The following is a 26,343-nucleotide window of genomic DNA, read 5'->3' on the forward strand; positions in this document are numbered from 1 at the left end:
CACATTTGTTACTTTTGAGATTTAGTGCACTTTTGAAAAGTATGTTTGTCACCCTTCAGTTATTTTTATGGAGAAAATACGGCCAAAGTTTTCAGCAAATCAACCATTCTTTTCCATTCTCAATCCACTGTATTTTTTCCCCTCGGCATCGTTCAATATTTAAAGTCACTGACTCTATGATGCTCATATCAGTATTTATGAAGCCGATTACTTTGCAAGGAGAATCATTGTCAGTCAAAGTGGAAAGCAATTTGAAAAGGGCTATAGTATTATTAATATGTATGAACTGCTTATCCGCATCTTCCTGACAGTCTCACGATGATTATGTTACCCTGATCTATTAACATTTCATCAAGTTTAATGTATTTTGGATCAGATTATTTGTAGAAAATAGTGTCACCTACTATACATTTTAGAAATGGCTGGGTCAAAGTAGATGTTTTGTCTCATTTGTGTGGAAATAAAAACTCAGGACTCAATGTTGGATTCTTAACAAATAGCCACATGCTTACTTTTTCCCCATAATTTCTTACATTTTAGTAAAAGTTTTAAGATATCATATATGGGTCATTTTCACATAATTCAGCAAATAACGGTAAAGACACTTTCAGAAAATGAATAATTTACAAAATGCAATTCAAGCATTCTGATTATCTCTAATTAGCAACACTAGCACTGCCTGGAAATATCTTAGCTGGAACTTTAATGAAAACATAATTAATTAAAATTTAAAAAATATGGGTGAATATTTGGAATCTTTCCTTGTGCCTTTCTTTTCTGATATCGTTCCCTTTCTTTCTCTAAATATTTGTGATAGGCTCCAGGGTCATTTTTAATCTTCTCCCTGCATTTGCGCATCGCTGCAGCATTAGATTTTTTCGCAGGTGGCTTACCGCCTTTTTTCTTAAATGGATTCATGTTCTGGAAATTTTACAAATCAAAGCAGGAATTAGTATACACATAAACATAGCATAACATGTTAGCGTCATCTCTACATATCTGTTGTATATTTAAAAATATGTATTTCATCTCTACATATCTATTGTATACACCTTTTAATAACGGTAAAGACAAAATTTATTAACGGTAAAGACACAACATTCCACCTCAGCCTTTGACATTGGTAGATGGTATTTCTTGGCACTCAGTAAATGATAGTGTTCTGCATGCATACACCATGCCCAGTTCATTAAAAAGCAAAGTAATTATGTTCACCAAGTTTTTAGGACATCGGTAAAGACATGGAATTGTTACGACATTTCACAGGTATGGTCCTTACCTTGGTTTTAGTTTCATTCTCATGGCTTCTGCTTAGCTGGCGTTGACAATATGGCTGACAACATCCTGGTACTTCTCCCACACCAGCCACCTGGTGTATTTACTGTGAATTTTTTGGTGTATTTCTCATGTGATAACGGTAAAGACACACTAACTGATATGAAAGGTACATCAGTAAAACTGTTTGCAGTTGCAATTCTTTTGCATTTTTCTCAAAGACAACTTGAGTGAAAATACTATTGAAACAAATCTAAACAACACATTCTAAATAGAGACAAACAAATAAATCATAACCCGACTTTTCATTCCTATAAACTGTGACACTAGATTCTGGACATCTAACGGAGTGGACAAATTCAACATAAACTGGCTCTCAATGTATTTGTGTCTCAAATAGATTTCTCTTAAAATTGGTGCCAAATGTAGTATAATATGTGGCAAACAAAGCAGTAGTAATTAATTTTTATAACTTTGTAACACATAAAGGGAAAGTCCAGGGCCATATCTTTACCGTTATTTGCTGAATTATGTGAAAATGACCCATATTCGCTATTGAAATACATTGCAATCCTAACCATATGTACTGTATTTGCATTGTGCAGTTATTTGGTAAACGTTTTAATTCCATTTATTCTTTGTAAAGTATTTGCACTGAGGATAATAGGAACACAAAACGAAAGAATGGATGAACGAGTGCTTGTTTATATATACTTTTTTGTTTTATGCTTTGCCTGTATTACCTTCTCAACAAATAGTGGGATTTGTGATTTTGTAGGTTTCATTCACTTCTTTTTTTTTCCTTTCTGTTTTGGTCAGACTTCCCGGCCCCTCAGCGAGAGTGTCCACTGCAGGCGGTGAGATCACTCCACGAGGCTTGGTCAGTGGCTCTGGGAACAGACGCAGCCAGGCCTTCAGTGAAAAGACCAAAGCCAGCACACAGCTGAACAAAGGCAAGTGCCATTTACTGGACATCCTTAATCATTGACATGTCTGCTGTTTTCTTCGACTGGCTTAGACTCTGCCATTACGCTGATATATCCGTTTAAAACAAGAGGGAAGCCACAATACAATACCAAAGCAGAAATGACTGGAATGGGAAATGCAAATCCTAAGCATTAAATTTACATTATTTGACACATTTATTTTTTTTACTTTCATTGTGCGAGTCTAAACTTTTATTAAATTATATTAATACACAGTGAAGGCCATTGCAGTGCAGTGTATTCAGTTTGACCCTTGTTTAAATATATTCGATGACTACCCACTAGGCCAAGGCTTTATATAGTGTTACTGTTAAGAGTATAAACTCATGACCTTGCATAAGACAAGGGGTCCTGACTGTATACAGGCTCAACAATGTATAGAGGGCCATAATTGAGGGTAAAATTTAATGTAGGATAGAACGCCTATGAAACTAAGTAATTCTTAGGTTGTGGAAAAAGTTATATGAAGCAGCAGCAGGTTTGACTGGCAGAACGGAGGCTGCTCATCAGTGGTTGTCTGCCCTCCCTTCTCCCCCCACTTTGACATGATGCCAAGTCCCTCCCCCTTTGAGTAGCACGCCACCCCTCTTAGCCTGAGGATGTCGGCTGTAGCTTGGCACTCTGCTGCCCATCCTCTCTCAGCTCTTCTTGGACATCGTAGCGCACTTATGAGGTTGGTTCACTTACACTTGCAGGAAAATTGATTTGTCTTACTTATTTCAGAGATTAGTGGGACTTTCTTAAGCAGGTTGAGTCAGTTTTACAGGTTTGTTGAAATGCCTACATGTGGAGTGTGTCTGGGTTTTTACAGTTGGAAGTAGCTGTTTACTAAACATGATATTTTTTGGCATTTCTTCCCTAAATGGTTAAAAATGCACGGAGAAGTGTTAGGTTAAGTTGGTAAGGTGGACACCTGCAGCTTATAATGGTTGCCCAGTTAGTACAGCCTGCGTGACATTGGCTATGACACCAGAATAGAGTCACTTACCTTCTGGCAGTACACAAGTGAAAGTGGCTTGCATCTCCTCCTTCGAACTGCACGAAAACAGAATGACAGAAACTGGGTGACAAAGACCAGTCTGTGTTGTGTTTGAGTAAGTGCACGCTGATGTGTACACATGCATTCGTGTGTGTGTGTGTGTGTGTGTGTGTGTGTGTGTGTGTGTGTGTGTGTTAATTTATCAAGCTGTTTCCCTTGGACAATGAATAGCCTTCTTAATGGGCTGTAATGTCACTGTTTGAGTTAATTCATGTGGAGAAACTCTTCAAAGTTTTTCCGTCTCCACACAAAGGCTGCCTGTCCCTCTCACTTTTGGGGGCACAATGATTGAGCAGTGAGACGGGGGGAGGGCAAACAAACATCTGAAATCATGAGGATAAAGCAAACACCTGCAATATCAAGTTGTGATATAGTTGAAATGTAGTCGTGTTTGCAAAAGGAATTCATCAACAGGAGAGGTGATGGCTAATTCTGGCCTTTCTTATTCTTTTTCTTACCAATATGCAATGATCTCAACTTTATTTTAGAGGATTTTGAGTTCTTGCATGACTGAATTTGTGACCCAAGCAGGGATCAAAAAGTCATGCTTTGATGAAGTTGGTGTGGAAGAATGTTCCACAGTCATACACCAATATCTATCTCAGGATTTTTTTTCCTGATCAAGTAGACACCGAATGCACATTAAACTCCTCTTCCAGCATAGTGGCTCAATACTTTTGGCCATTTCAAGGTGCCAGTGAGCTAACTGAGGAGAAAACACACATTCGTCACTCACCCGCTGCAACACGTAAAAAATCTTCTCATCTTGTTTTCCATGTGTGTGTGACTAGTAAGTCCATGTGTGACCATCATTGTGTTGCCTAACTGAAAAGCTGTGGTTTTATGTCTCATGACCAAGACGACCGTGTGAGCAAAGGGGCCGCCTGTGATGTCTAAAAAGTGTCAACCGATGTTAACGCTAACTAATTTATTGCTTGTTTACAGGAGTGGTCACACAGTTTCCAAGGCCTGTAGTTGGTCTGGCCACTAACTTAGGAGATTTTACACTTTTAAGTGTTTGAATTGCCTTCACACAACCTACATTCATGTTGACACTTGGATGAAAGATCCTGATTTTAACACATAAGAACAGTGAGTGTATGAGACAAGGTTTAAAAAAAGTGCTTTGAAAAGTTAAGTTTGGTTGTTCCCTTGAAATGCCGTGATGTTATCCGGAGGCCGTGGGAGGATAGGCTTGCCGAACTGGGAGACGTGCTTTACGCCTGGCAGGAAGTGCAAATGGATTCCCTCGAGCAACCCTCCCATGTAATTTTCAGCACTTTGGTTTAATTTCTAATGACTGCTACGATTAAGCTGTTGAGGTGTAATTCTTTCAGGATGTCTTCAGGCAGGAAGGTACCTAAAGTTCACAAGGTCACTGACCCATTCTTGGCCATATTATAGCCATTATTGTTTGTTTTCAGAGTGGAAGTTATTTCCCTGACACTTGTAACACGTGTAATAGAAGTTTGCCGAAAATATATTTAAATTGGCAACTTTAATATAATACTGTTCAAAAAGCAGATCCGGTCATATCAGAACAAGCATACTAATGATTGGGTAGTTTTGTCTATACATGGCAGCTTAAATGGAGCAGTCCTAAACATTGGCTTCGGGTCATGACAACAGCCATTTGTCCCAATGTCCACAGTTCATCCATGACTTTCACTCTGAGATGAGCCCTTTCATGGACAGCCCAGAAAGATCCCTGACCCAGATCAAGGTTTCACTCATCCCGAACCTGCCTTTGCAGCGCTTTTTATTCCCCTCTGCCTGCTCTATAATCAGTTTGTACTCCTCTCATTCAGCCCCTTCCAGTGGGATGGCACCGATCGGCAAACTGACCCAGTTTCACTCTCGCTAGCTGCTAGCATGGCTAATTGGGCTCTAAACACTTCCTAATGCTGGCATTGTTCAGGACTGTTCTCACTAAGTGCTAAACAATTTCCAATTAGGAGGAATAAAAGCATTTTAAAAATAAAAAGAAGAGGAGAGAGATGAAAACAGGTGAACAAGTAGGCTGTGTGCTGTGCCATGCGAATCCCAACTTTATTTGACTGTTCATGTATTTATGTAAATAAGACTTAAGGCCTACTGTACCCTCCACTAGAGCCAGTAGATCCTTCCTCTGGCTTGCCGTTGGTGTTTGAATATTCAAATATTGCTGCTGTTGGTAGTTCAGCTGCACACACTCACACAGTGTGCAGCCCTCCGGACACCTTATTTACTATTTCAGCCAAGGAAGGGAATTTGTCCTCTTCATCTGGCTTTGTCTGTCTTTGGTAAGTTAAGCCGCAGCTGAGTTGAGATGCAGATTTGTCCAAACTTTCTTTCTTGGAAGGTAAATTTGCAGCAGGAGTCACTCACTATAAACAGCAGTCATTTCAACGGTTTTCTTTCTTGCTGACTGACGTCACTGATCTTTGGATTTTACAATAGAACTGAACACTGAGAGATGCTTAACCAAAACAGTCCATATAAGTGCAAGTCTTGTGAGGACAGCAACACTGCTCTCGAGCTCAGCATGTTTGGCCAGACTTTAAAGTGCTTGACACAGCTCTTCAATGTTTTTATTAAACAGTTTGTGATGGGGTCTTGTCATTGTTAGTGCAAAAGGAGGATTTAACAGTTTTGGTGGCTTGCTCAAAGTAAAGTAACGGGCCATTTTGCAAACACAAGCTCCTAACAACTTCAGGCCATATAAGGACAGTACGAGTGGGGTTAAAAAACGTTCCCTCAGCATTTGGTCTCCTGAAAATCTTATTCACACTTTTATTTCCAACATAGATCATTCACAGCCATATATTTTACATAATAACGAGTCACATCTTTGTTTTTTCAGATTCCTTGGATGGCATGGCCTCACAGACTTCCCAAATAACAAGTGAAAATGTGGCTTTGTCTTCAGTGACAGTCAGCTCCTCCACCAGCATCCCTGCCACCTCTGCCCTGCATCTGCCCACCTCTTCCTCATCCTCGCCCTCCACCGCCATTCCCCACCCTAATAACAGCAGCAGCAGCAGCAGCAAGCCGTGGAGGAGCAAATCCATGAGCTCCAAACACGTCTCCCCAACTCCTTCCTCCACGAGCATCCCCTCATCTGCCATGCAATCCACAAAGCAGGAGAAGGAGCTCTCCTGTAAGGTTACTTTAGGATCTGAAGCGCCTCCTAAAGTTGTCACGCAAAAGTCAATGCTAGAGAAGCTTAAGCTCTTTAATAGTAAAGGAAGCTCTAAATCCTCCTCCTCGTCCAATGGACTAAGTGCCCAAGGTGACAATGCTGTACCCAGCATGCAGAATATAGCAGGGCAGGTGGAGAAAGCTGAGATTGGCTCAAATACTGACCCCCTTGAGGAAGTTGATGGAAATCTCCGGCCGGGAATGAATGGAACCAGAAATGGAGCTCCTCTCTCTGCAGGTGCTAATGTTGCCAATACTGCCAGCAGCCCTAAAATGGCCTTGAGAGGCATTGCCCAGCGCACTTTTAGCAAAGCTCTGACTGCCAAAAAGAGCTCCGCCAAAGGCCATGAGAAAGACAAGGAGCGGGGAAAGGAAAAGGAAAAAGGAAAGGAAGTGGGCAAACGTCTCACCTTGCAAGAAAGGACAGAACTCAGAGGAGAGGAGCCCAAGGAGGAGATGGCACCCGTAGGTGGAGACATAGACAGCTCCAACAAAAAGACCTCAAAAATTGCCAGCTTCATTCCCAAAGGGGGTAAAGTTGCCAAAAAGGAAAATGCCACCTCTGCACACAGCGGAATACCAAAGCCAGGAGGCAAAATTCCAGGAATTGGTGGGAAAACAACCTCTTCAATGGGGACGAAGGAGGCCGGGGAGAGACCACGTAGCATGAGGCTAGGCGCTGGTCTGCTCTCGCACCGAAGTCATTTGGAAAAGGACAGCAAAAGCACAACCTGCAGCCTTACTGCTACAGAGGGTAAGACTGGCTCTGCTTCTGTGGCCGGAGGAAGCAACACACAGAGCACAGCCAGTAACACAGTCAGTGTACAGCTACCTCAGACCCAACAGCACCACAGCCACCCCAACATGGCCACTGTGGCACCTTTCATGTACAGGTGAGCTGATTCACTTTTTTGTTGCATCACATACTCAAATATCAATTCTCTTTCACACCTGCACACTCACAGCATCATTTGGACTGTAATTGCAGAAGTGAGCATAGGTCAGAGGAAGAGGAAAACATCTGGCAAAATATACGAACACATGTTTGTAAACCTACAACAAAATACGATTTTCAATTTATGTTGAATTTAATACACTACAAAAACGAAAACATTTTTTTGCTCTTAGCATTAAAAAAAATCACCATTGCTGGCTGAGACCAGTCTTACTCATTTAAGACATTTTGTGTGAATTTCAAAAGAATAAGCAAGTAGTGCTTCTCATGAAAGTCAAAGGTCTGATGCATCTACACAATTGAATGGCGTTTGAGACTAAGCTGCTCACAATGGACCCAGTCACAAGACGGGAAATGCAGCAGATTTAATTGTTAATCAGATTTATAACCCTTTTGTGAATATCAGTTTTTTTTAAATTGCACAGTATTTTATGCGTTTTGTATTTTGACATTATATGTTCGTGTAGATCCCAAACTGATGGCGAGGGACTTGTGAGCAACGAGTCTGGCTCAGTAGGAAGAGGTGCTGATGTTGCCTTCAACAAAAACAACCAGACCTCCATCGAGGACCTTTCAGGTTGGCGATACATTTCACAGCAGTCTTTTTTCCTTCCTCATTTATAACATGGAATTAAGCAGTTTTTTCACTCTGCACAGGTGAAGACCCAGAAACCAGGCGGTTGCGGACAGTTAGAAATATTGCAGATCTGCGGCAGAACCTGGAGGAGACAATGTCTAGCCTGCGCGGAGCTCAAGTCACACAAAGGTAACGTCTGTGTTTAAGCAAACCCACAAATACAAGGTTTGGAAATCATATTTGTTTTGTTTGTTTGAAATGAATCTTGAGAAAGGTAAACAAACAATAATAGCATCTTACATACTCGAAGTAGGCTGAATGTTGAACGAGCTGACTTGTTTGAGGGAGTATCTGATTGGCTTTATGGTCAATAGACTGTCTTTCTATGTTAGCAGGTATTAGTTTTTCATGTCTAATCTCTGACTTCGTCAGAGGAAACCTTTGACTTTGATGGCCGCACATATCCTTCATGTTGCCTTTGATTCAAGATTTAGCAGTAATCTTGTTTTCTGACACCGACTTTCATCTTCTGATGTGGCATCGCACCTCTGTATTGACGCAGCTGTCCATATCTGGTTTAGGGATTGTTTAGTTTCCAATGTTTTGTACTATTTAAGAACGTCAACAATTTAGCATGGCATGATCCTTAACCTAGAAACAGTTAAAAAAAAATTAGATGATGCAACAATAAAATTACTTACAGGAATTAAGTTTTTTTTTAATGTATACTCTGTGAAGTACATGACCTAAGTATTTCACTTTTTAAAATGAAGCCAAATGAAATAATTTTGTAAAATATTCAATTTTTCTCCGCAGCACACTTGAAGCCACTTTTGATGGGAACGTCACTACAGATATTAGCAGTGGCAGCAACAGCAGCGGGGGTGGGAGAAGTATCTTAAGTCTGACCTCGACTAGGCCCTCTTTGTCATCATGGCGTCTGGGCCAGTCCAGCCCTCGTCTTCAAGCGGGTGATGCCCCATCTACGGGGAATGGATACGCCGGTCGTGTGGCAGGTGGCCAAGGAGGACGTTACTTGTACCCGGGCCACCTCAGGCGGCAGCTGGCTGGCAGGAGTGGCAGCCTCTGCAGCGGAGATCTTGGAGACAGACCTGGAGAAGATGCAGACCTGGATGGGCTCGCCATGGAGGTCACTGGATACATGAGCGATGGAGATGTTCTAAGCAAGAATGCTTCCCGTACTGATGATGTCACAAGTGGGTGAGTAGATCGTCATTCTTACTCAAAAGGGAAATGTGAGTTATACAAGTTGCCAGAGGGGGGCAGAAATAATCCTTGCATACTCTTTCTGCTTGGGATACATTTGTTACCTTCACCAGATACGTTGTTAGATCCCTGAAGTATCGAGTCCCATACAAAGGTATACAAACTGATAACCTTGGTATCTCCTTGTGTTATTATTGGAAAAAAGCCTATTGTCTACTTTAGTAATATTAGTGGTAGTAACTCGTTGTAACTTCAAGTAACTGCAGAGGTAGATACAACATTGGCAAACAATGCCTGATCTATCAGAGAATTACATTTTCGTTAAACTTCAAGTTTAGTTATAAGATATTTATGAATATATTATTCCAGTTTCTCTAGATTGTGCAGATTGTACGCTATTTTGACCTTCTTTTGACCGGAAAGAACTAACCCAAAAGAATTTCCTGAGAGGGTCTTCACAGACTTTATTTGCAATATTCTACAATCTAAGTACAATACCACAATAGCTTTTAACTTTTCACATAATTGAAATGCTTCATTGATATTTCTAATGGTAATTGTGTTCAATTTAAAAATGGGAATATCAATACATACTATATCATTTATTTATTCATCATCTGTGATGCATATCTTCACAACGGCTGCAGAGGCGCTGATGCCGAAACTTAGGAAGTAAAGTAAACCCTGAATAAAGAAAAAAAGGTCTACTGGTAGTTTCTCACTGAAAAATTGCTCAAAGGGGCTTTTTAAAATTTGAAATGTTCGCTATGCGTTTTCATTTCCGCATTGAAATTAACTGCCTAGTAAAATATCTAAGCACTTAATTGACATGTTTGCATCTGCATATCTGCAAGTGTGAACAAACAATCACGAGCAAAAACAATTGTCCTGTGACTCATACAGGTACCTTCTGTACCCTCAACTGTGTGTCATGGTGAATAGCGATTTCCAAAGAGCATATTTCATCAGCAATAACAGTAGTCTTGACATGTCTGTGCGTGATACATGTTCAGGGGACTGAATTTAATTCCCCTAAGCACGAGCTATGGCAAAATAGATGACTGGGAATTACACTTTTTGTCATTTGAAGCACATTAACTGAATGGCATTTATTGTTTTGAAAATAGAAAAAGCCAAACCATGAAGTCCACATGTAGTACAGATTATGTGTTTGGTTGGGATTTACCAGAGGTTTAAGCATTTTTAATGGACACAGAATAACGGATGTTGCAACCCTCTTACAGCCTCGAGGAGATTTAGCATTTAGTCCTTATACCAGCATGGTAGCATCCACAAACAGGTTCATCCACAATAGTCTTAAATGTTTACAAAGAAAGGAAAGCTATTCCTTAGATTATAACCGTTTTCAAAAATTCAAGTCAAGCTTCTTTTTTTTTGCCTCACAACAGAATACAATCATTTATATGCATAGTTTAGGAAAAACTAAAAAGCTTAGAGCATCAATAGCCTTTGAAAACACAATGTTTTTGTCGTCTGGACAACTGTTCTTGAGTTCAGTCTAATGAAAAGAAGAAAAATGCATTAAAACAAACAAAGCTTTTTAAAAACTGGTCACAACTTCTTAGATTATTTTATGTTAAATATATCAGAATATATTTTATGATGTCTGCATCATAGGCGGCCCGGTGTCGTGAGTGGTTAGCACGTTGGCCTCACAACTCAGGGGTCCTGGGTTCTAATCCAGGTCGGTCCACCTGTGTGGAGTTTACATGTTCTCTCCAGGCCTGTGTGGGTTTTCTCCGGGTACTTCAGTTTCCTCCCACATTCCCAAAAACATACATGGTAGGATAAGGCGGTTCAGAATATGAGAGAGTGGGAGATTTCTGCATCATACATTACCAAGACAACAACACTGGTATATATAAAAAATCATCTGCTATCTTTCCTCCTCCTCTTTTTGCTCTTTGATTCCTTTCCCAAACGGCCCCTCTGTCCCCCCAACAACCTTTTTAGCTGAGGGCTAAGTTGGCTGATCAACCTCTATGATCCGCCTCCTTCCTCACTTCTCTCTTCCTCCACCCCACTCCACCACCTTCACAGTCAGACAGACACAAATGCATGTGTGGCTGCATACCAACGCTGAGCTCGCACACATTCAGGCTGCACATCTTAAACGGACTCAGTCAGTACACTACTTTATGATATCACACGAACCCACTTTGGCCTCACTTGCTGAGTTTTTGCAAGTTATGGAAGTCTAGCTGAACTGATGAGAGACACAATTTGGGTTTCGAGTTTATACTTAACCGGACGTGTTCATCTTTATTAGGATTTAGCATGTGTAACGCTGAAAGGTATGTTGTGCCATTATGCTCTCTTGGATAACTCTGTGGGGAACTTTATAGATACATTTTTGACGGTTAATGCTGAGTCAGTTCATAAACTGTCTTGTTTAGGCACGTTGTTCCTGCAGCTGGTTACCGGTTAACAGGTTTCTGAGACCTGTAAGAAGCTCACTTACACATGCGTGCAAATATATGTGTTTGTGTTGTGGATTTTGTTGGTCTTCCAACAATGTCACATTTTTTTAATGCATGAAAAAAATAGGTTGTACAATTTGTTATTCTTTCTTTCTTTACTTTTAGGTGATAATATTTTAATTGAATTGAAGTGAATTGAATTGAATGCTTTTATTGTCATTATACAAGTATAATGGGATTTAAAGCTTCACCACAAAGTCCATAAATAACAACAACAGACAAATAAATAATAACAATCCATAATAAATAAATAATCAACCAATAAGTAATAAATAAATCAGTAGTCAACAGTGGAGGTGGAAAACAGAAGATTGTTTGATTCAACTCAATCTCTTTGAATCAACATGTAGCTTTAGAATTGTCGTTATGACCAGTTGGGAAAGCAACCTTTATTTCATGATAAATTGAAGTAGTTTGATAACAGATTTAATTCGACATTTTTTTCTCATGTTCTCTAATGTATAATACTCCACATACATACACAGTGTAAGCCTTTGAATACCGTTGTGTTGTCGGGAACTAAGATAAGACCAAGAACCATAAGACATGGCTACTTGTCAAATTTTTGTCTAGCAGGTCAGAGACTGACTTGAAATTTTGGACATAGTATAAGAGAAACACTGTGTTCTGTATACTGTACATATTGAGTCCTCTCACACCCGAGAGGAACCAGTGAGGGTTATACTGTATGTTCCAAATCTCACCAGGGTTATTTTTCTACTCACTTAACTGTAAAAACATCATCATCACAGTCATACACAGAACGTATTCAGGCACCCAACGGTCCAGCTTCCATTTAAATCAGCAAACATTTGATTGAGTTACACCTGTGAGAAATGGGTCAATATTTTGAGGATTGGTCAGTGTTATTTTAGTTGGAGTGGGAATGTTTGTGTAAGTGCTGCTAACGGTCACTTCAACTTTTATAGCCAAAAGACCAAATTCTAATTGTTTTCATGAATGCCCCCATTATTTACACTGTACGACTTATTGTATTCTTATCTACTGTACAGGTTGTATTGTTTTTTTTTTTAAAGATTCATTGGAATCTCATTCATTTTCCTTACCGCTTATCCTCACAAGGGTCACAGGGGGTGCTGGAGTCTATCCCAGCTATCTACGGGCACCCTGATTTAGTGGCCAGCCAATTGCAAGGAGACAAGACAACCTTTTGCGCTCACACTCATACCTAAGGGGAATCTAGAGTGTTCAACCAGCCTACCATGCATGTTTTGAGGATATGGGAGGAAACCGGAGTACCCAGAGAAATCCCACGCAAGCCTGGGAAGAACATGCAAACTCCACACAGTGAAGACCCACATGGGATCGAACCCTCGATCTCAGAACTATGGGGGCGACGTGCTAACCACTATTCCACGGGCCGCTCCTGGAAGGTCTCAACATATCCAAATATTCCAACATATCTCATTCCGAGACTACTGTTGCTTTCTGTTAGTCACTTGAGAAATCCCTTCCCCGTACAGAGGTCCCAAATGTAACATAAGTAGTTAGACATGAAGAATAGAAGTGCTACTTCAATTTGAAGACATTATCAAATGGGATATGCAATGTGTTTTGCAGCTACATGACTGATGGCGGTTTGGGTTTGTACACACGCCGCTTGAACCGGCTGCCTGACAGCATGGCTGCTGTTCGAGAGACATTGCATCGAAAAGCGTCGTCTGGCCAGGGAGATGCTGATAGGTAAGTCTAATACATTCCAAATGACTAATAAATGATTTTGGGGTTGTTGGTAAAGCTTAAAACATGCTTCTCGAAGTGAGATGTACTTCTTTGTAAAGGAGTCTCTTTTTTGTACGTTTCATTTAGTTGATTTTGTACTGCTACTCTGTTTGTGCCAAACTTTACATGTGACAAAGCATCTGTGTGCTCATTATGCCATTTGGTTTGTGTGATTGCATTTAGCACAATGCTGGGATTTCTCTGCCAGTTGCCTAGCAGCCACTGATGTCTAGACAGTACAAAGTCATCACCCGTGGTAATCGGTTAAACGTTGGAGGTGGTGCTAAGGGGGGTTGTTATTTTTAAACACCGTCAAGCCAGCAGTCCAGCGTGGGTTTCAGTTTGTCTTTTGCTTTATGCTTTCCCCCATTCCAGATGTAGGCAGGAATAAAATGTTTATCCAAATGTGAAGACTAACAATTCCCCACAAAAACAGTTTGAAATTCCACAATAACAATGCATGAGCAATACTTTCCAATATTTATTCAACTTAGCTTTGTATTGTATAGTGTTGAATCTTTTTACATCCAAAGTCTTTTCATCAGGTCTTGATTCCACAATAGTAAAAACATTCAATATGATTCAGTTCCACACTTCTGCCACCCATATGCATTATAATAGCATTAAATGTTAAACTAACGTAACGTAAAGTATTTTCTCTTGTCAGGCAGAGGCATTTTGTCTGAGTAAAAGTTTCAGGTGTTGCAAGCTGCATTCCCCCTGTAAATCATCAGGTGTGGCTAATTTCCTGTCTTTGCGACTTTTAACCTCTGCCCTATCAGTTGCCTGTTACTCCTTATACACACAAACACACAGATACACACATAAACATACCCCCCAACCTTCCCAGTAAACTCGTCGAGTCCAAAGCTGGTCTATCACACAGTCCCTCAGCTCATGTTTCATCCCCTGCTCTCTCTTGCTTCTCTCAGTCTTGCGATACCGCCTTCATCTTAAAAATCATCACATTTTTATTTTCAATTGGAAGCTTGTTTCTACAACGACTTGCAGTAAAAGGAAGGAATTAGGAAGCAATTATGGTATAAAAGTCACTGTCTTTCCTTTTAACCTCTTTAATTTTTGCTCTCATGTTTCTGTGTGGTCCAGCTCAGTGGTCCTCAAACATTTTCTCACCGGTAAAGCTCTTCCTCTTTTCTTTCTGACCGGGGGAGTGCATGAAAACTAAAGAAACAAGTAGCAAGCACAATTGCATTGATTTATTCTTATTATCACAACTATATAGATAAAAACATACAACTAGCATATGTATAAGTAGACTCTGAAGTGGCACAGTGAATATAAGTAATAACATCAATTGACAAAACAGCAGAAAACAAAGGTGGTGCAATGAGAGGTTGACAAGACAGCCTATTTATGACAGTAAAGTAGAAAAATAAGTATTGCAAAATAAGAGTTTTGATAAACCGAGTAATAAATATGCTGAAACAAGGGAAGCGGGAGACTAAAGTAGTTTTTTCCGCTTGTTATAGGTGAGACTATTTGTAGAGATCTACACACAGTAGTCTGCTTATGTTGCCATTTAAATAGGAGGATGACTCTCCATGTCCCAGGTGAAGGAGCTCGAAAATTCTGTTTTGTGTGTCTGTGTTGCATATTTACTCACTAGGTGTGGTGTCTCTGTATGACTGACTTTTTGGGCGTTTAATTTGCATGTGGGTTTCCTTAATGCAGGGGAGGGGAAAGGTGTCAGGTTTGCTGAGGTGTTAGGCCAAAAACCTTGTGACCCCTACACAAGGAGAGCATGGGCTTCAAAGGGTCTGCCTTTGTGGTACAGATTGTCTTTTAAAATTTCAAGAAATCAGACTAAAGCCTCTTCTTCTTCATTCACCATGTTACAAAGTAAAGTAGAGTAGAAAGGAATCATTACCAAGAACCTGTCATGAACCATGTGTTGTGCTGGACAACTAATTACTAACACTAATTATAAAATAATAAGACATTTAAAATATAAAAATGCAAGAATTAGTTTGCTGAGAATGAGGATTTGAAGAAACTGGAAGGGATTGTGGGATGTGATGCCAATTAAGTAAGGTTGGGCATTTTGAATTATAGGGGTGCTGAAAAAATGGTGGACTTTTGAGTTTTGCGTTTGAGGGGCACCATGCTTCCAGTCATTGATTGGTACAGTGTAGTACCTCCACAATCGTGTGTGCACATATAAATTCAAAACAAGTGAGGCATTTGAAGGTTGAAAAACGTGGAAACGATAAAAAGACAGGAAAATAGAACAAGCTCAGTCTTGCAAGCTAAATTCGGAAGGAGGTGCATAACTGTTGGCATTGTTATCGTCAGGCGAGGACCGAGGCTAGGGGTAGTGTCATTTATCTATTTAGTTGTAGGCATAGGAAGCAAACTATAAAAGGGTGTCATCTGATTTGAATGCTCATTGTTGAAGCAGACAAAAGAGTTTCTGTGGTGTGAAATTGGTTTTGCATTTCACTTGCTTTATGAATTCACTTTAAAGACAGACAAGAGTGTCAGAAAAATGTATAGTTATCAAATGATAAATTTGCACATCTTTGAAATTCTTGATTGCTAAACATTAATACAATCGTTACATGCCTGCTACGTCTGATACTCTTAAAATGAAGATTTTTGATCAACTTTGTCACTCTTTTTAGTTTGCCATTTATGGAAAAAGGATACACAAGTCTTTCTGGCAATGTCTAAACATAAAAACTGAACTTTATTTTTTTATTTTTTTTAAGCACAGCTCCAGTATTGGACCTCATTAAATTATGCTAGTGTATTTCTTGTTGTGGCCAGTAAGTGTATGTATTTCTTATTTAAACTTGTGTGGTCACTTACCAGTTCCATCCCATCCAATGGCAGATAATGAATCACTGAATGAAGTAGCTTGGAGCTGAAGGTTTATATTGAATTAGACAAAGTGGGATTACTCGAACTCCCTGCATCCCACACTTCTTGTTTCAGCAGGAGACGCTTGTTTAGGCTACCTAAAAGTTCCCACATTGACTACTTCCGAGTTAAAAGCCCAACTTCAATGAACGTGCTAACATCAGAGTGAGGAGTGTTGGCATTATTATGTCTGCCCACATGATAGAAAATCATTTTATTGTAAGCGAGGTTGCTGCTTAGAATTCTATACATGATCCATAAATTACAGTTTATTGTCAGAAGTGCATGTTGTTTGCCAATAGCTTTTCCTCTTGTATCTTCCTCACTTGAGGAGAACTTTTATCTGCAAACCTGGAAATCAACCCGGGTTCGCCTTGTGTAGAATAATTCCCCAAAATACTCTGGAAAGCATTCATCAGATAATTGTTGCCAAATTATCATTGGAACATTAAGAAGGAAAGCAAATTATTATTAGTCAGTTTAAGATTTATTTATTCAAATACAGAGAGCCTTTTTTTTCATTCTGTCAGTATGCATTTGCCAGGAAAACAAATTTCAATGCATTTTATGATGATGTTTAAACGTGTATCTTTCCTAGGAACGTGATTATTCACTTTTAGCAAAGACAGCAGCAAGTTAGTCCAAAAACAACTGGAAAATTCTGCTACAACACATATCAATGTGACCGAAATATGTTCTCCAATGCCTTATATTGTTACAAAAATGCTAGATTTTACTATTTCATAACAGTTCTGTAAATAATATGAAATGTATTATAGCCACATAATGCTTTATTTGTTACAAATTTTCTCTCCTCCGGTTTGTTTCGTAACTCAACACTCAAACCATCATGACACACACCCATTCTGTCTAACTGTTGGCTCTCGTGTCTGGACTTGAGTAGCCCCCCTGTAGGCCTTAGGTACAGGAAGAGAGAAGCTGCCCCCTAATTAATCGCTCCCAACAACACCCGGCTCTCTGCCAATCAATCACCGCCTTCACTGAATCTTCACGTAAACCAGGGAACCCTTTTATTTTATTTTTTTTTTTAGCTTAGGTTTAGTCTGGCTTCCAAAAGAAGAAGAGAAATGGATCTGCTTGGTTTGTTGCAGTGTTTGCTCAATATTTCATATTTAGTTTATTGATGACGCAAATCCTGGGGAATATTGCAGTGGCTATTCAAGTCATTGCAGATTGATGTTTGTTTTATATTATATATTGGTCAACTTTGCGTCACTGAGTTTGAATAGTAATATTTGCTCTGTGATACAAACAGACACCCCTTATCATTGTTTGCCTTTTCATTGTACCAACACAAACATGAGATATTCTCCCCTTTACAAATCGGAATGAGTTGCCCCCAGCCATAAGAAAACTGCATTCTGTGTTTATGATGTGCATTTGTGTGTGTGTGGGGTTGTCCGAGGAAGTTATTGAGATATTGATTTAACTACAGCTTGCCAGGTCAAACTTAAATTGTTCTCCTAAACACCCACTCAAACCATAATACCACGATTCAGCACCAAGCTATCATACCAATGTTTGAACAGCGTGGGTGAGAACAAGGTCATCATACTTGTTCCCGTGGTTATCTGTATATAGAAAACATAATTCCAACCCCTGAGGTTTTAGTGGAACATCTGGATACATCAGGCACACACATACAATGAAGTGGTGGAAGGCAAGCATGAAGTTAAGAGGTTGGTTTTCAAGTCACGGGATCAGCCAGAAGCTAAACCGAGAAGAATTGTTTAAATGCATATACAACTTCTGATGGCTCAATATAAGCTCTTCATTTCCTTAATATCTTTATTGTTGGGGATTTGCTACACTGCAAACTAAGTATTTTGCTTTTCTTATTCTAGTTTTTCATTGATACTGGTCTATTAAAATATAATAGTAATGTGTCTTGTTATACGTATTATATGCGTATTAAAGTCTCAAGAAGTGACCCTCAATAATAGAATAGAGAAGGTTCTATTTTTAAAAGCAGATGAGCATGAAAGGAAGTTTGTTTTCATTGTGTAACTACATACCAGAGCAACTCATTATTTATTTTTCGACCCTTTCAGAGTCCAGCTCTATGGGTCACAGATGTGCATCTTTGGGCTCTGTTCGATTCTAGGACTTTGCCATTATGTGCCTGTTTTAAACTCATTTGAAAGAATTCCACCTAAAGCTGTATACTTTTTAAATTTGGGTTTTAATCATTTTTGGTTGCAGCTGTGTATTCAGACTGGAACATTTGCATTCAGCCATGCATGTCACATGTGAGGAGTTTGTGTTTATAGTGTGGATCCGGGTGAGTTGTTTGAATGTGACTGTGTTGACATATCAAACAGAGCAAAAGCGAAACACACAGAAGGAAGTCTGCGTGAAAGGAAAGCGACCAGAGGGTCTTAGGGGCTCTGACCGATCTCATGAATGCAGAAAGCAAGTGTTTTCACAAAAAGAGGTAGACAATAGGACCAGACATTCCTGAGTGTGACGTCCAGTCATGCCAATTCTCGTCAGTACCGGGACCGCTGTACCATTTTCATTCCACACGCCTCCTGGTTGCTAGCCCAGAATGTGCTGGGTCCCATCCCATTCCTTGCTTCCTGGACCTGTTCCTTCCATACTCAGTCAGTAATTGCAAATTGGGGTACAATTGTCTATTCCCAAGAGTAGGAAATAATTTGAATAAGACTGGATTAATTGCTTACATCAGTGGACATTCGTTAATTCGCCCCTCCCAGTCAAAATGAATTGGGCATCTAGTGCTGTTAATGGCAGCTAATGAGTTAACAGACAGCTTTTCTAGTGAAAAATTTTGGGAGCAACCTATAGGTTTGTTTAGTAAACAGTGGCATCATTTTAAACCGACATATCAATTGTTGATATATCAATAACTTATAACTTATCAATAACTGGGATAGTATTGCAGTATATCCCATATTGTCACACACTTTCGGAGGTTAATTAAGAGTTCAAATATCAGAAAAAAACTGTTTATCATCTATGCATTTAGACACTACTGTGTCTTACAAACACGTTAGAAAATGATTAATGGAATTTCTTTATAAAAAATAATAATCCCCCGTCCAGCCCCCCCCCCCCCCCCCCCCCCCAAAAAAAAAAATCTAACCAGCAATAACAACTTGGCATTACGACCAATTGTGTCCAATTGACTGACTGCAAAATATCAGGTTTTTTTTTTTAAATTACAATAAACTAATTTTGTGATTGGCTGCTAATCAGTCCTTTGTCCCCACAGCCAGCTGGGAAATGTTTCTAAAGTTGGTATTCTGGTTGATCCATTGTAATTCTTTCATTTATAATGTATCCAACCTAGCTTTCCTCTTGTCTAAACTGACACCCTCATCTCCTTGGTCTCTTTTAGTCTGTAGGTTTTTCTGCCTGTTTGTTCAAAGGTACAGAAGTAGCAATTTGAGGTGATGCCGGTTAGCTGTAGGGTTTGGACCAGAAGATGCCCCTCCAACAAAGGAAATCCCCTTACTTCTGGTCTGCAGCTCTGTTGTGACCACTCGCATGATTGGACCTGCCGAGATCTTGTGTACACGTGCCAGATTCAGACAAGGTTTTTCAGGAGGGGGGTTACAATGCGTCAGACCTGACCAACCAGCCATAGCCTGTAGGGAAACAAACAAAAAGTTAAACAAACAGTCTTTTTCTCAGGACATGTGATGGCACTCCTATTGGCTGACATTTTGCCTCCCCCGCTCTGCCCGCCACTGAACTCTGACCCATGTTGGAAAGCAGAACATGCTTTAAAAAGCTAAATGTTTAAGAATTTCAAACTGGCAGAAATCTTGATGCATGCTTCAACAATTTAAACAATGCCATCCAAAGGAAAAAAAAGCACCTTCCCCAGAAATGGTCTATAAATTCAGGGAGATGGAGTCTCTCAGGTCAAAAGTGAAAAAAAAAATTGTACACCTTTGCCGATCTTGCCTTCCCAAGAGACCATGAGCAAGGATGAGGTGAATTTGAATATTTTGAAACAAATTACATTAAAGTTAAACTGCTGTCCATAGAAAATGCTGCCGACAGCTCCAGTTTCCACATGATTCTAAGCTATCATGGTGAAATGCAAAAGATGAGAATGTTTAAATTTCAAGTCAAAACAACAAGCAAGGGTAAACACTCATTTACCTGCCTTAACCTGTTAATCCAGAACATTGTTTTGATTACGCAAAATATGAGACTATAACAACCATCCACCGTATGACTCAATAAGACCTGTTGGCTGTGAAGCCCGGTCAATAACTTTGTCACATTTTCCTAATAAGGTGGCGTGAAAATTAAACTGTGGGGCAAATTTGGTCTAATCACAAATAAAAATAGACAAAAATCATGTAAAACCACATATTTATAAAAATCTGCAATATTTTTTTCAGCTAATCACCAAAGGTACGCTTTAGCTCTGACCTCTTCAATCAAGTTGTATAACCTGGTGCACATTGTTTTTATGTCAAGTCTAGCACTGTGAAAACCAATGCAAATGTATATGCTTTTTTGGTTTTTAAATAATCTTACATTTGTATAGTCCTTAACATACTCAAAGTGCATTTTCTGGTTGACCATTGCTCTGGTGTCCATCACTTTTTATCGGTTGTGAATTTTACATATGGTGTTTATTTACTCCTTGGAGGGTGTGGCCCTTGGGGGTAATCAACATTGGGTAGTCAACAAATGTAGCAAACTTGTACTAGCAGGAATAAGAACTACTCTCAGTAACCTAAAATGAGATGTTTTAGCAAAAACTTGTATATTAAATAAATTAAAAGGAAAAGCAATACGACGAGCCCATCCTTTTCTTCCCAGCGGTGCATCCTTCCAGTAGCAGCTGGTGGTTAATGGCACTGGTCTTCTCTGATTGGCTGTAAAGAGCTGGTTGGTCATCAACTGGCGGGTAGCTTTGCCAGCAGGAGACTGTGGGCTGGGCTACGCCATTTAGTCGGATCTCTAATTAGAGATGTCGGGGTGGATCTGTCTGGGAAATTGCACAGTTGAACACACGCATAAACCATACCAGGAAAATGTAGTGAGGCAACAGTGGGATGAGGATTGTCCTTCAACTTTACTCTGTGATCATGTGGCTTTGACTTGTGTTGCCGTCTGATTTGGATTTTGCGCAAGCGACTTATTCAGGGCATGGTCTATGTTTGTGTGTGTGTGTGTCGGTATTCTCTGTTAGTAGCACGAGCTCAGCAGTGAACCGGTTAACAGTCCTAGGGAAGGCTCGTGTTACGAGGAGCAGGGCAGGTCCTTTCCCTATCTGTCCCCCTTCGGTCTCTCCATGATAGTCCAGTGGGAGACAAGCAGTACCCGAGGGATGAAGCATCACTGCAACAAGTGACAAAGGACCCCTATCTAGGAACACAGCCAAGGTGAGAGCGAGAGAGTGGGCGAGAGAGAGAGAGAGTGAGAGAGAGAGAGAAAGAGAGGAGAGATAGAGAGAGACAGAGAGAGAGAGAGAGACAGAGAGAGAGAGAGATGGACAGACAGAGAAATAAAGAGACAGACATACATTGAGAGAGACAGAGAGAGCATGTGAGACCTCTGGCTCTCAGTGGCATGGAGTCATGAAACAATCTGTCCAGAGCGATGGTTTCCTGCAGCATTCTGGTTCCCACGGCAACCAAGGCAGCCCGAACAGGTAGTTTTTGTCTGCAAGTACGTAGTGTGTAGATTGAATTTGCAATAGTTGTAGTACTTTGTAGAGGTAATGGCTTTCTAGTGAAGACTTTGATGGAGTCTTGTTTAGGAAGTGTTCAGATCTTTATGGTTTGTGTATGTATTTCTTTCATTCCTCCGAGTGGGACTTTCCCCTGTGGCTGCTGTGGTTGCGTTAAATCTTTAAGCACCTTTTAGCCTGCATGGGAGCTTTCAACTCTAAAGGTTTTTGGATTGCGGCTCTGCTGCTCTTTGATTTGCTAGCTTCTGTTGACGAAACCACATTGGTGTTCTGTTCTACTATACTTTCATTCTGACAAGTTGCTCACTGCCCAAAATTACCCTGTAACCATCTAAATAGTTATATATTATATACATATATATGTGTGCGTGTGTGGGCTGTAATAGTTGGGATTCAGTGGGTAACAGGAAGTCAATGTGGCTGGCAAGCATGAATTTGAAAGAACCAAAGAAGACTGATGATAACAGCCAATGAATAGATGGCTGCTCCAGAGAACACACACACACACACACACACGTACCCACAAATTCTAATTTATTCATTTTTTTCCCTGCTGGCATGATTGCTCTGGTCGGATGAGTCTCTTTCCGCTTGTCACACCCCCAAGCACTCATACACCATGATGTCACCCCTTCTGTGAGCCTTTGTTCATCTGATAGACAACCCCATTCAGTGTGTGTTCTTGATTGTGTGTGAGTACGCACCCAAGCGTAGGTCATTTGGATTGCAAAGAAAGAAAGAAGAAAGCAACTCCAGGCAGTCAAAGAGACCAGATTCTTTTTTCACTTCCCGATTTGCAATTATTTCTATAGCACAGCATGTTAAATTATGAATTTGTGCATACAATGTTGCCTTTTCTAGTTTGCTCTCGATGATGTTTGAAACTGGTCAGGGCTTGCGATGCTACCTTTAATATCTGAAAAGAAGGACTCCAACATTGCTACCGTTACTCATCTAAAATATAGTTTTTGTAAGTATTTCCGATTTCCTTTGTATTACTTTTCCAGTTGGGATGATAGCAGCTCAGTGAGCAGCGGAATCAGCGACAACATTGACACAGATGACATCAACACCAGTTCATCCATCTCATCCTATGCCAACACACCTGCAGCGCAGCGCAAGGGCCTCAGCAAGCAGGTAACTAGTACATATATGCTTATCCTAATATTGCGAAATACTTTCGGAATGGTTTCTTCGCACTCCCCCATTTCATTCCAATGAACAGTGAGGGACAATAGATCAATAGTCAACCAGAAAATTTAAACATAAGCCAAAGTTTGCCACTTTGCGCAGAGAAGGTATGAAGGCCAGTGAGCACGCAAAGTGCATTCATGGTTGCAGAGGACAGGGAATGAAAGAGATAGAAAAGAGAAGCATAACAGATTTGTACGGTATATGAGGCAGGTTAATATGACCTGCATCATCTGGAAATACCTATCGCAGTTTGGCCTCATGCCATGCGCAATGTTTTAGCAGCGCAAACTACTGCTTTTTTGACATGTTGCCTTGGAAACTGCAAAAGCAGCTTGAAAGCAGCTGTCATTCCTCACACAGCTGTAATTTAGTGTCTTAAAGGCTACAGTAAAACGGGCCAACTTGAGTTAAGTCGGATGGCATTTCGAGTCTCGCACTGACTCACCTACTTTTCATAGGTTTTGAAAAACAAAAAAACATGTGAAACTGTAAATATGACTTCAATAAGCACAATGGAACTTTGCCAGGCCACGTGCTGTCAATGACTCACTCAGAAATCCAAGCTGCCTTAAGACTGACGCATGATGCTACTTTAGATATTAAAGTTTAAACAGTTATTTCTCAGACGGTATGCACAGATGAGAAAAAAAATGGTCACGGTCAGCCTTGTTCTCTTATTTCCTTATTATTGATAGCCACTCTTTGAGTACTTGACGTTTCCAACCCCATGTTGACCTCCCATTCCTTTAAAAACATCTCCAAACACTTAATGTTTCAACAGAGATAATTCAAGTTGTAGGTTTGTCCATATACTTCTTCGGTAGTGTTGAACCAGACATACTGCATATGTGTGTTTCTAGCCTGTGACAGATGCCGAGAAGCACTCGGTCTCCACGGCGGTGCACCAGGTCTGGTCAGGAGACGAGTTGAAAAGGCCAGACGTGGAGTCGGACGGCGGGGTCAAAATGGAGCCAGGATCCAAGTGGAGCCGTCGAAACCCATCAGACATTTCCGATGAGTCAGACAAGGGAGGATCAGGGAGAAAGACCCCATCAGTATCCCATACTGGGTCCTGGCGGAGAGGCATGACCACTCAGGTGGGGGTGACGCCCCCTCGGACCAAAAGCACCAGTAGTACATGCTGTGCAAGTTCTGCTAAAACCCACAGTTCAGGTAAAATACAGGATATTTTATCATATTTTACACTTGGAATTTCGGTCATGATGCGGAAGTCACTGAAACTTATGTGTAAATTTGTGTATTTGTTTATGTGAATAGAGAACTAAACTGTCTTTCTTGGCAAATCAAAATCAATTTGACCTTTCTTTAATGACCTGACAGATTTGAGTCCTAATTTGTTATGGACTAAACTGACTATTTTCGTTTTGTGATGTTTTTAGTACAAGGTCTTCCTATTATACATAGTGGTCTAAACAAAACAATACACTTGCTTTTTGTGTTAAATTTACAACAGGAATTTTATTTGGCAAATCTCTTGTACTGCTTTCCTTACAAAATAGGAATAAAATTCTGTGGATCTATCTAATTTCTCTCAAGTAATTTATGTGTGACTTCATGCCAGTCATAATATTTTTTTCTGCATGTCCATGTCCCGCAGGTAAAACAGATGATGTCAAGGTTTCAGAGAAGGGACGTCTGTCTCCGCGTTATAACGGCCTTAACCGCTCGCCCTCTGATGCTGCAGAAGAAGCCAAGACAAAATCTCACTCAACCAGCCACACATCGGCAACAAGCTCCCTCACACACACACTTTCAGAGCCCCAGGCACATGCCTCCCGGGCACTAACAAGCACATTTGGCTTCAAGAAACAGGGCCATGGCATGGTAACCATGGTAACTGCCAGTGGGGCCACCATAACCGGTGGCTCAGCCACTCTGGGGAAAGTTCCAAAATCTGGCGTACGCTCACTGGCAGGATTGAAGACAGGTGGGCAAGATGGGGGCTTACTGCTTGGCCACCATGATGATGGCTTCCTCTCTGCCGGTGCCCGCTCCACCCTTCAATATCGCAGCCTTCCGAGGCCTGGCCGCTCAGGGGCGGCTGCCCGCAATGGGAACCGCTCGTCCACCAGTAGCATTGAAGCCGCCGTGCTCTCGGTTACATCATATGGGAAAAATGCAATCAGTATCACCAAGCCTAATGGTTCCGGATGTCTTCTGGCCAATCAGACAGATCGTGAGAAGGGCGTCTCAGATCTTGACAATTTCAGGAGTGGAGGATCAGCAACTGTTCCTCTTGCAGGAAGACAACCAGTTTCATCACCAACCCTACGCAGGTCAGCATAGAAACCTGTCGCCCTACCTAAGCATAAAGGCATAAAGTGTTTTCTGCTTGTGCTCTTGCTGTTGAGCAATCATCACGCGTGCGGGCATGTTTTTTTGTGCCCTCACACACTCCTGTTAAGGTCATATCAGGTCAATTCATACTGAGGCACAAGTTGATCTTAAATGATTGGCTTCTAAACCTTTAAAACCTTGGCAGAGTATCTGTGGAGGATCCTGGTTAATGGGAGTCTTGCCTCAACATTCCATCCTCATTATTGTCTATGAGTGATTACTCTACAAAGCTGTTCTTGCTATCACACATCCACTCCCCGAATTGTCTGCGCTTAACTGAAACCCAAGATAAGCACATATATGAGAGAATTGTGGGGGGGGGGGGGGGGGGGGGGGGGGGGGTGTTGGCTGTAATTTGGATTTGAGCAAGAACTTCTCTAATTGACTGCAAGAAAGACAAAACCTTCAAATCTAGTGGTGTTAATTGAGTTCAATGTAGTGTCATATTGACCTTATGTATTTATTTAAATTCACTTCATATTTACACTCAATTCACCACAGGTTGTTTGGTGGCAAGGCCAACAAACAGGCTCCAGTCACCACTGCAGACAACATGAAGAACTCCACTATTATCTCCAACCCCCATGCTACCATGAATCATGCAACCGCCGTGATCGAGTCCTCTGATGGAGGGTTGGGAGGTGTGGACAATGATACCATCAGCCCCATGTTTGGGGGACGACTACCTGGGTCCGGCATGGGAACACTGGGCAGCGAACAGGTAAGC

At 40.7% G+C, this 26,343-nt stretch overlaps 1 protein-coding gene across 11 annotated transcripts in view; it reads left to right on the top strand.

The window, feature by feature from the left end:
* The window catches only part of nav2a (neuron navigator 2a), a 124,117-nt gene that overhangs the window by 77,894 nt on the left and 19,880 nt on the right, over positions 1-26,343 (top strand). For 8 of the 11 annotated variants that reach the window (XM_077620363.1, XM_077620388.1, XM_077620372.1 and 5 more), the window contains 10 exons: positions 2,095-2,228; positions 6,143-7,373; positions 7,903-8,012; positions 8,093-8,201; positions 8,829-9,233; positions 13,322-13,444; positions 23,072-23,201; positions 24,119-24,431; positions 24,877-25,555; positions 26,118-26,337. In XM_077620363.1, coding sequence (XP_077476489.1) covers positions 2,095-2,228; positions 6,143-7,373; positions 7,903-8,012; positions 8,093-8,201; positions 8,829-9,233; positions 13,322-13,444; positions 23,072-23,201; positions 24,119-24,431; positions 24,877-25,555; positions 26,118-26,337 — 3,454 coding nt within the window. Of the gene's footprint in view, positions 1-2,094; positions 2,229-2,879; positions 2,935-6,142; positions 7,374-7,902; positions 8,013-8,092; positions 8,202-8,828; positions 9,234-11,352; positions 11,555-13,321; positions 13,445-21,913; positions 22,026-23,071; positions 23,202-24,118; positions 24,432-24,876; positions 25,556-26,117; positions 26,338-26,343 lie in introns of those variants that run through there. The other 3 variants (XM_077620398.1, XM_077620406.1, XM_077620415.1) reach the window with 3 other exon arrangements.

The sequence above is a fragment of the Stigmatopora argus genome, chromosome 2, assembly GCF_051989625.1.
Source record: "Stigmatopora argus isolate UIUO_Sarg chromosome 2, RoL_Sarg_1.0, whole genome shotgun sequence".
Taxonomy (NCBI): domain Eukaryota; kingdom Metazoa; phylum Chordata; class Actinopteri; order Syngnathiformes; family Syngnathidae; genus Stigmatopora; species Stigmatopora argus.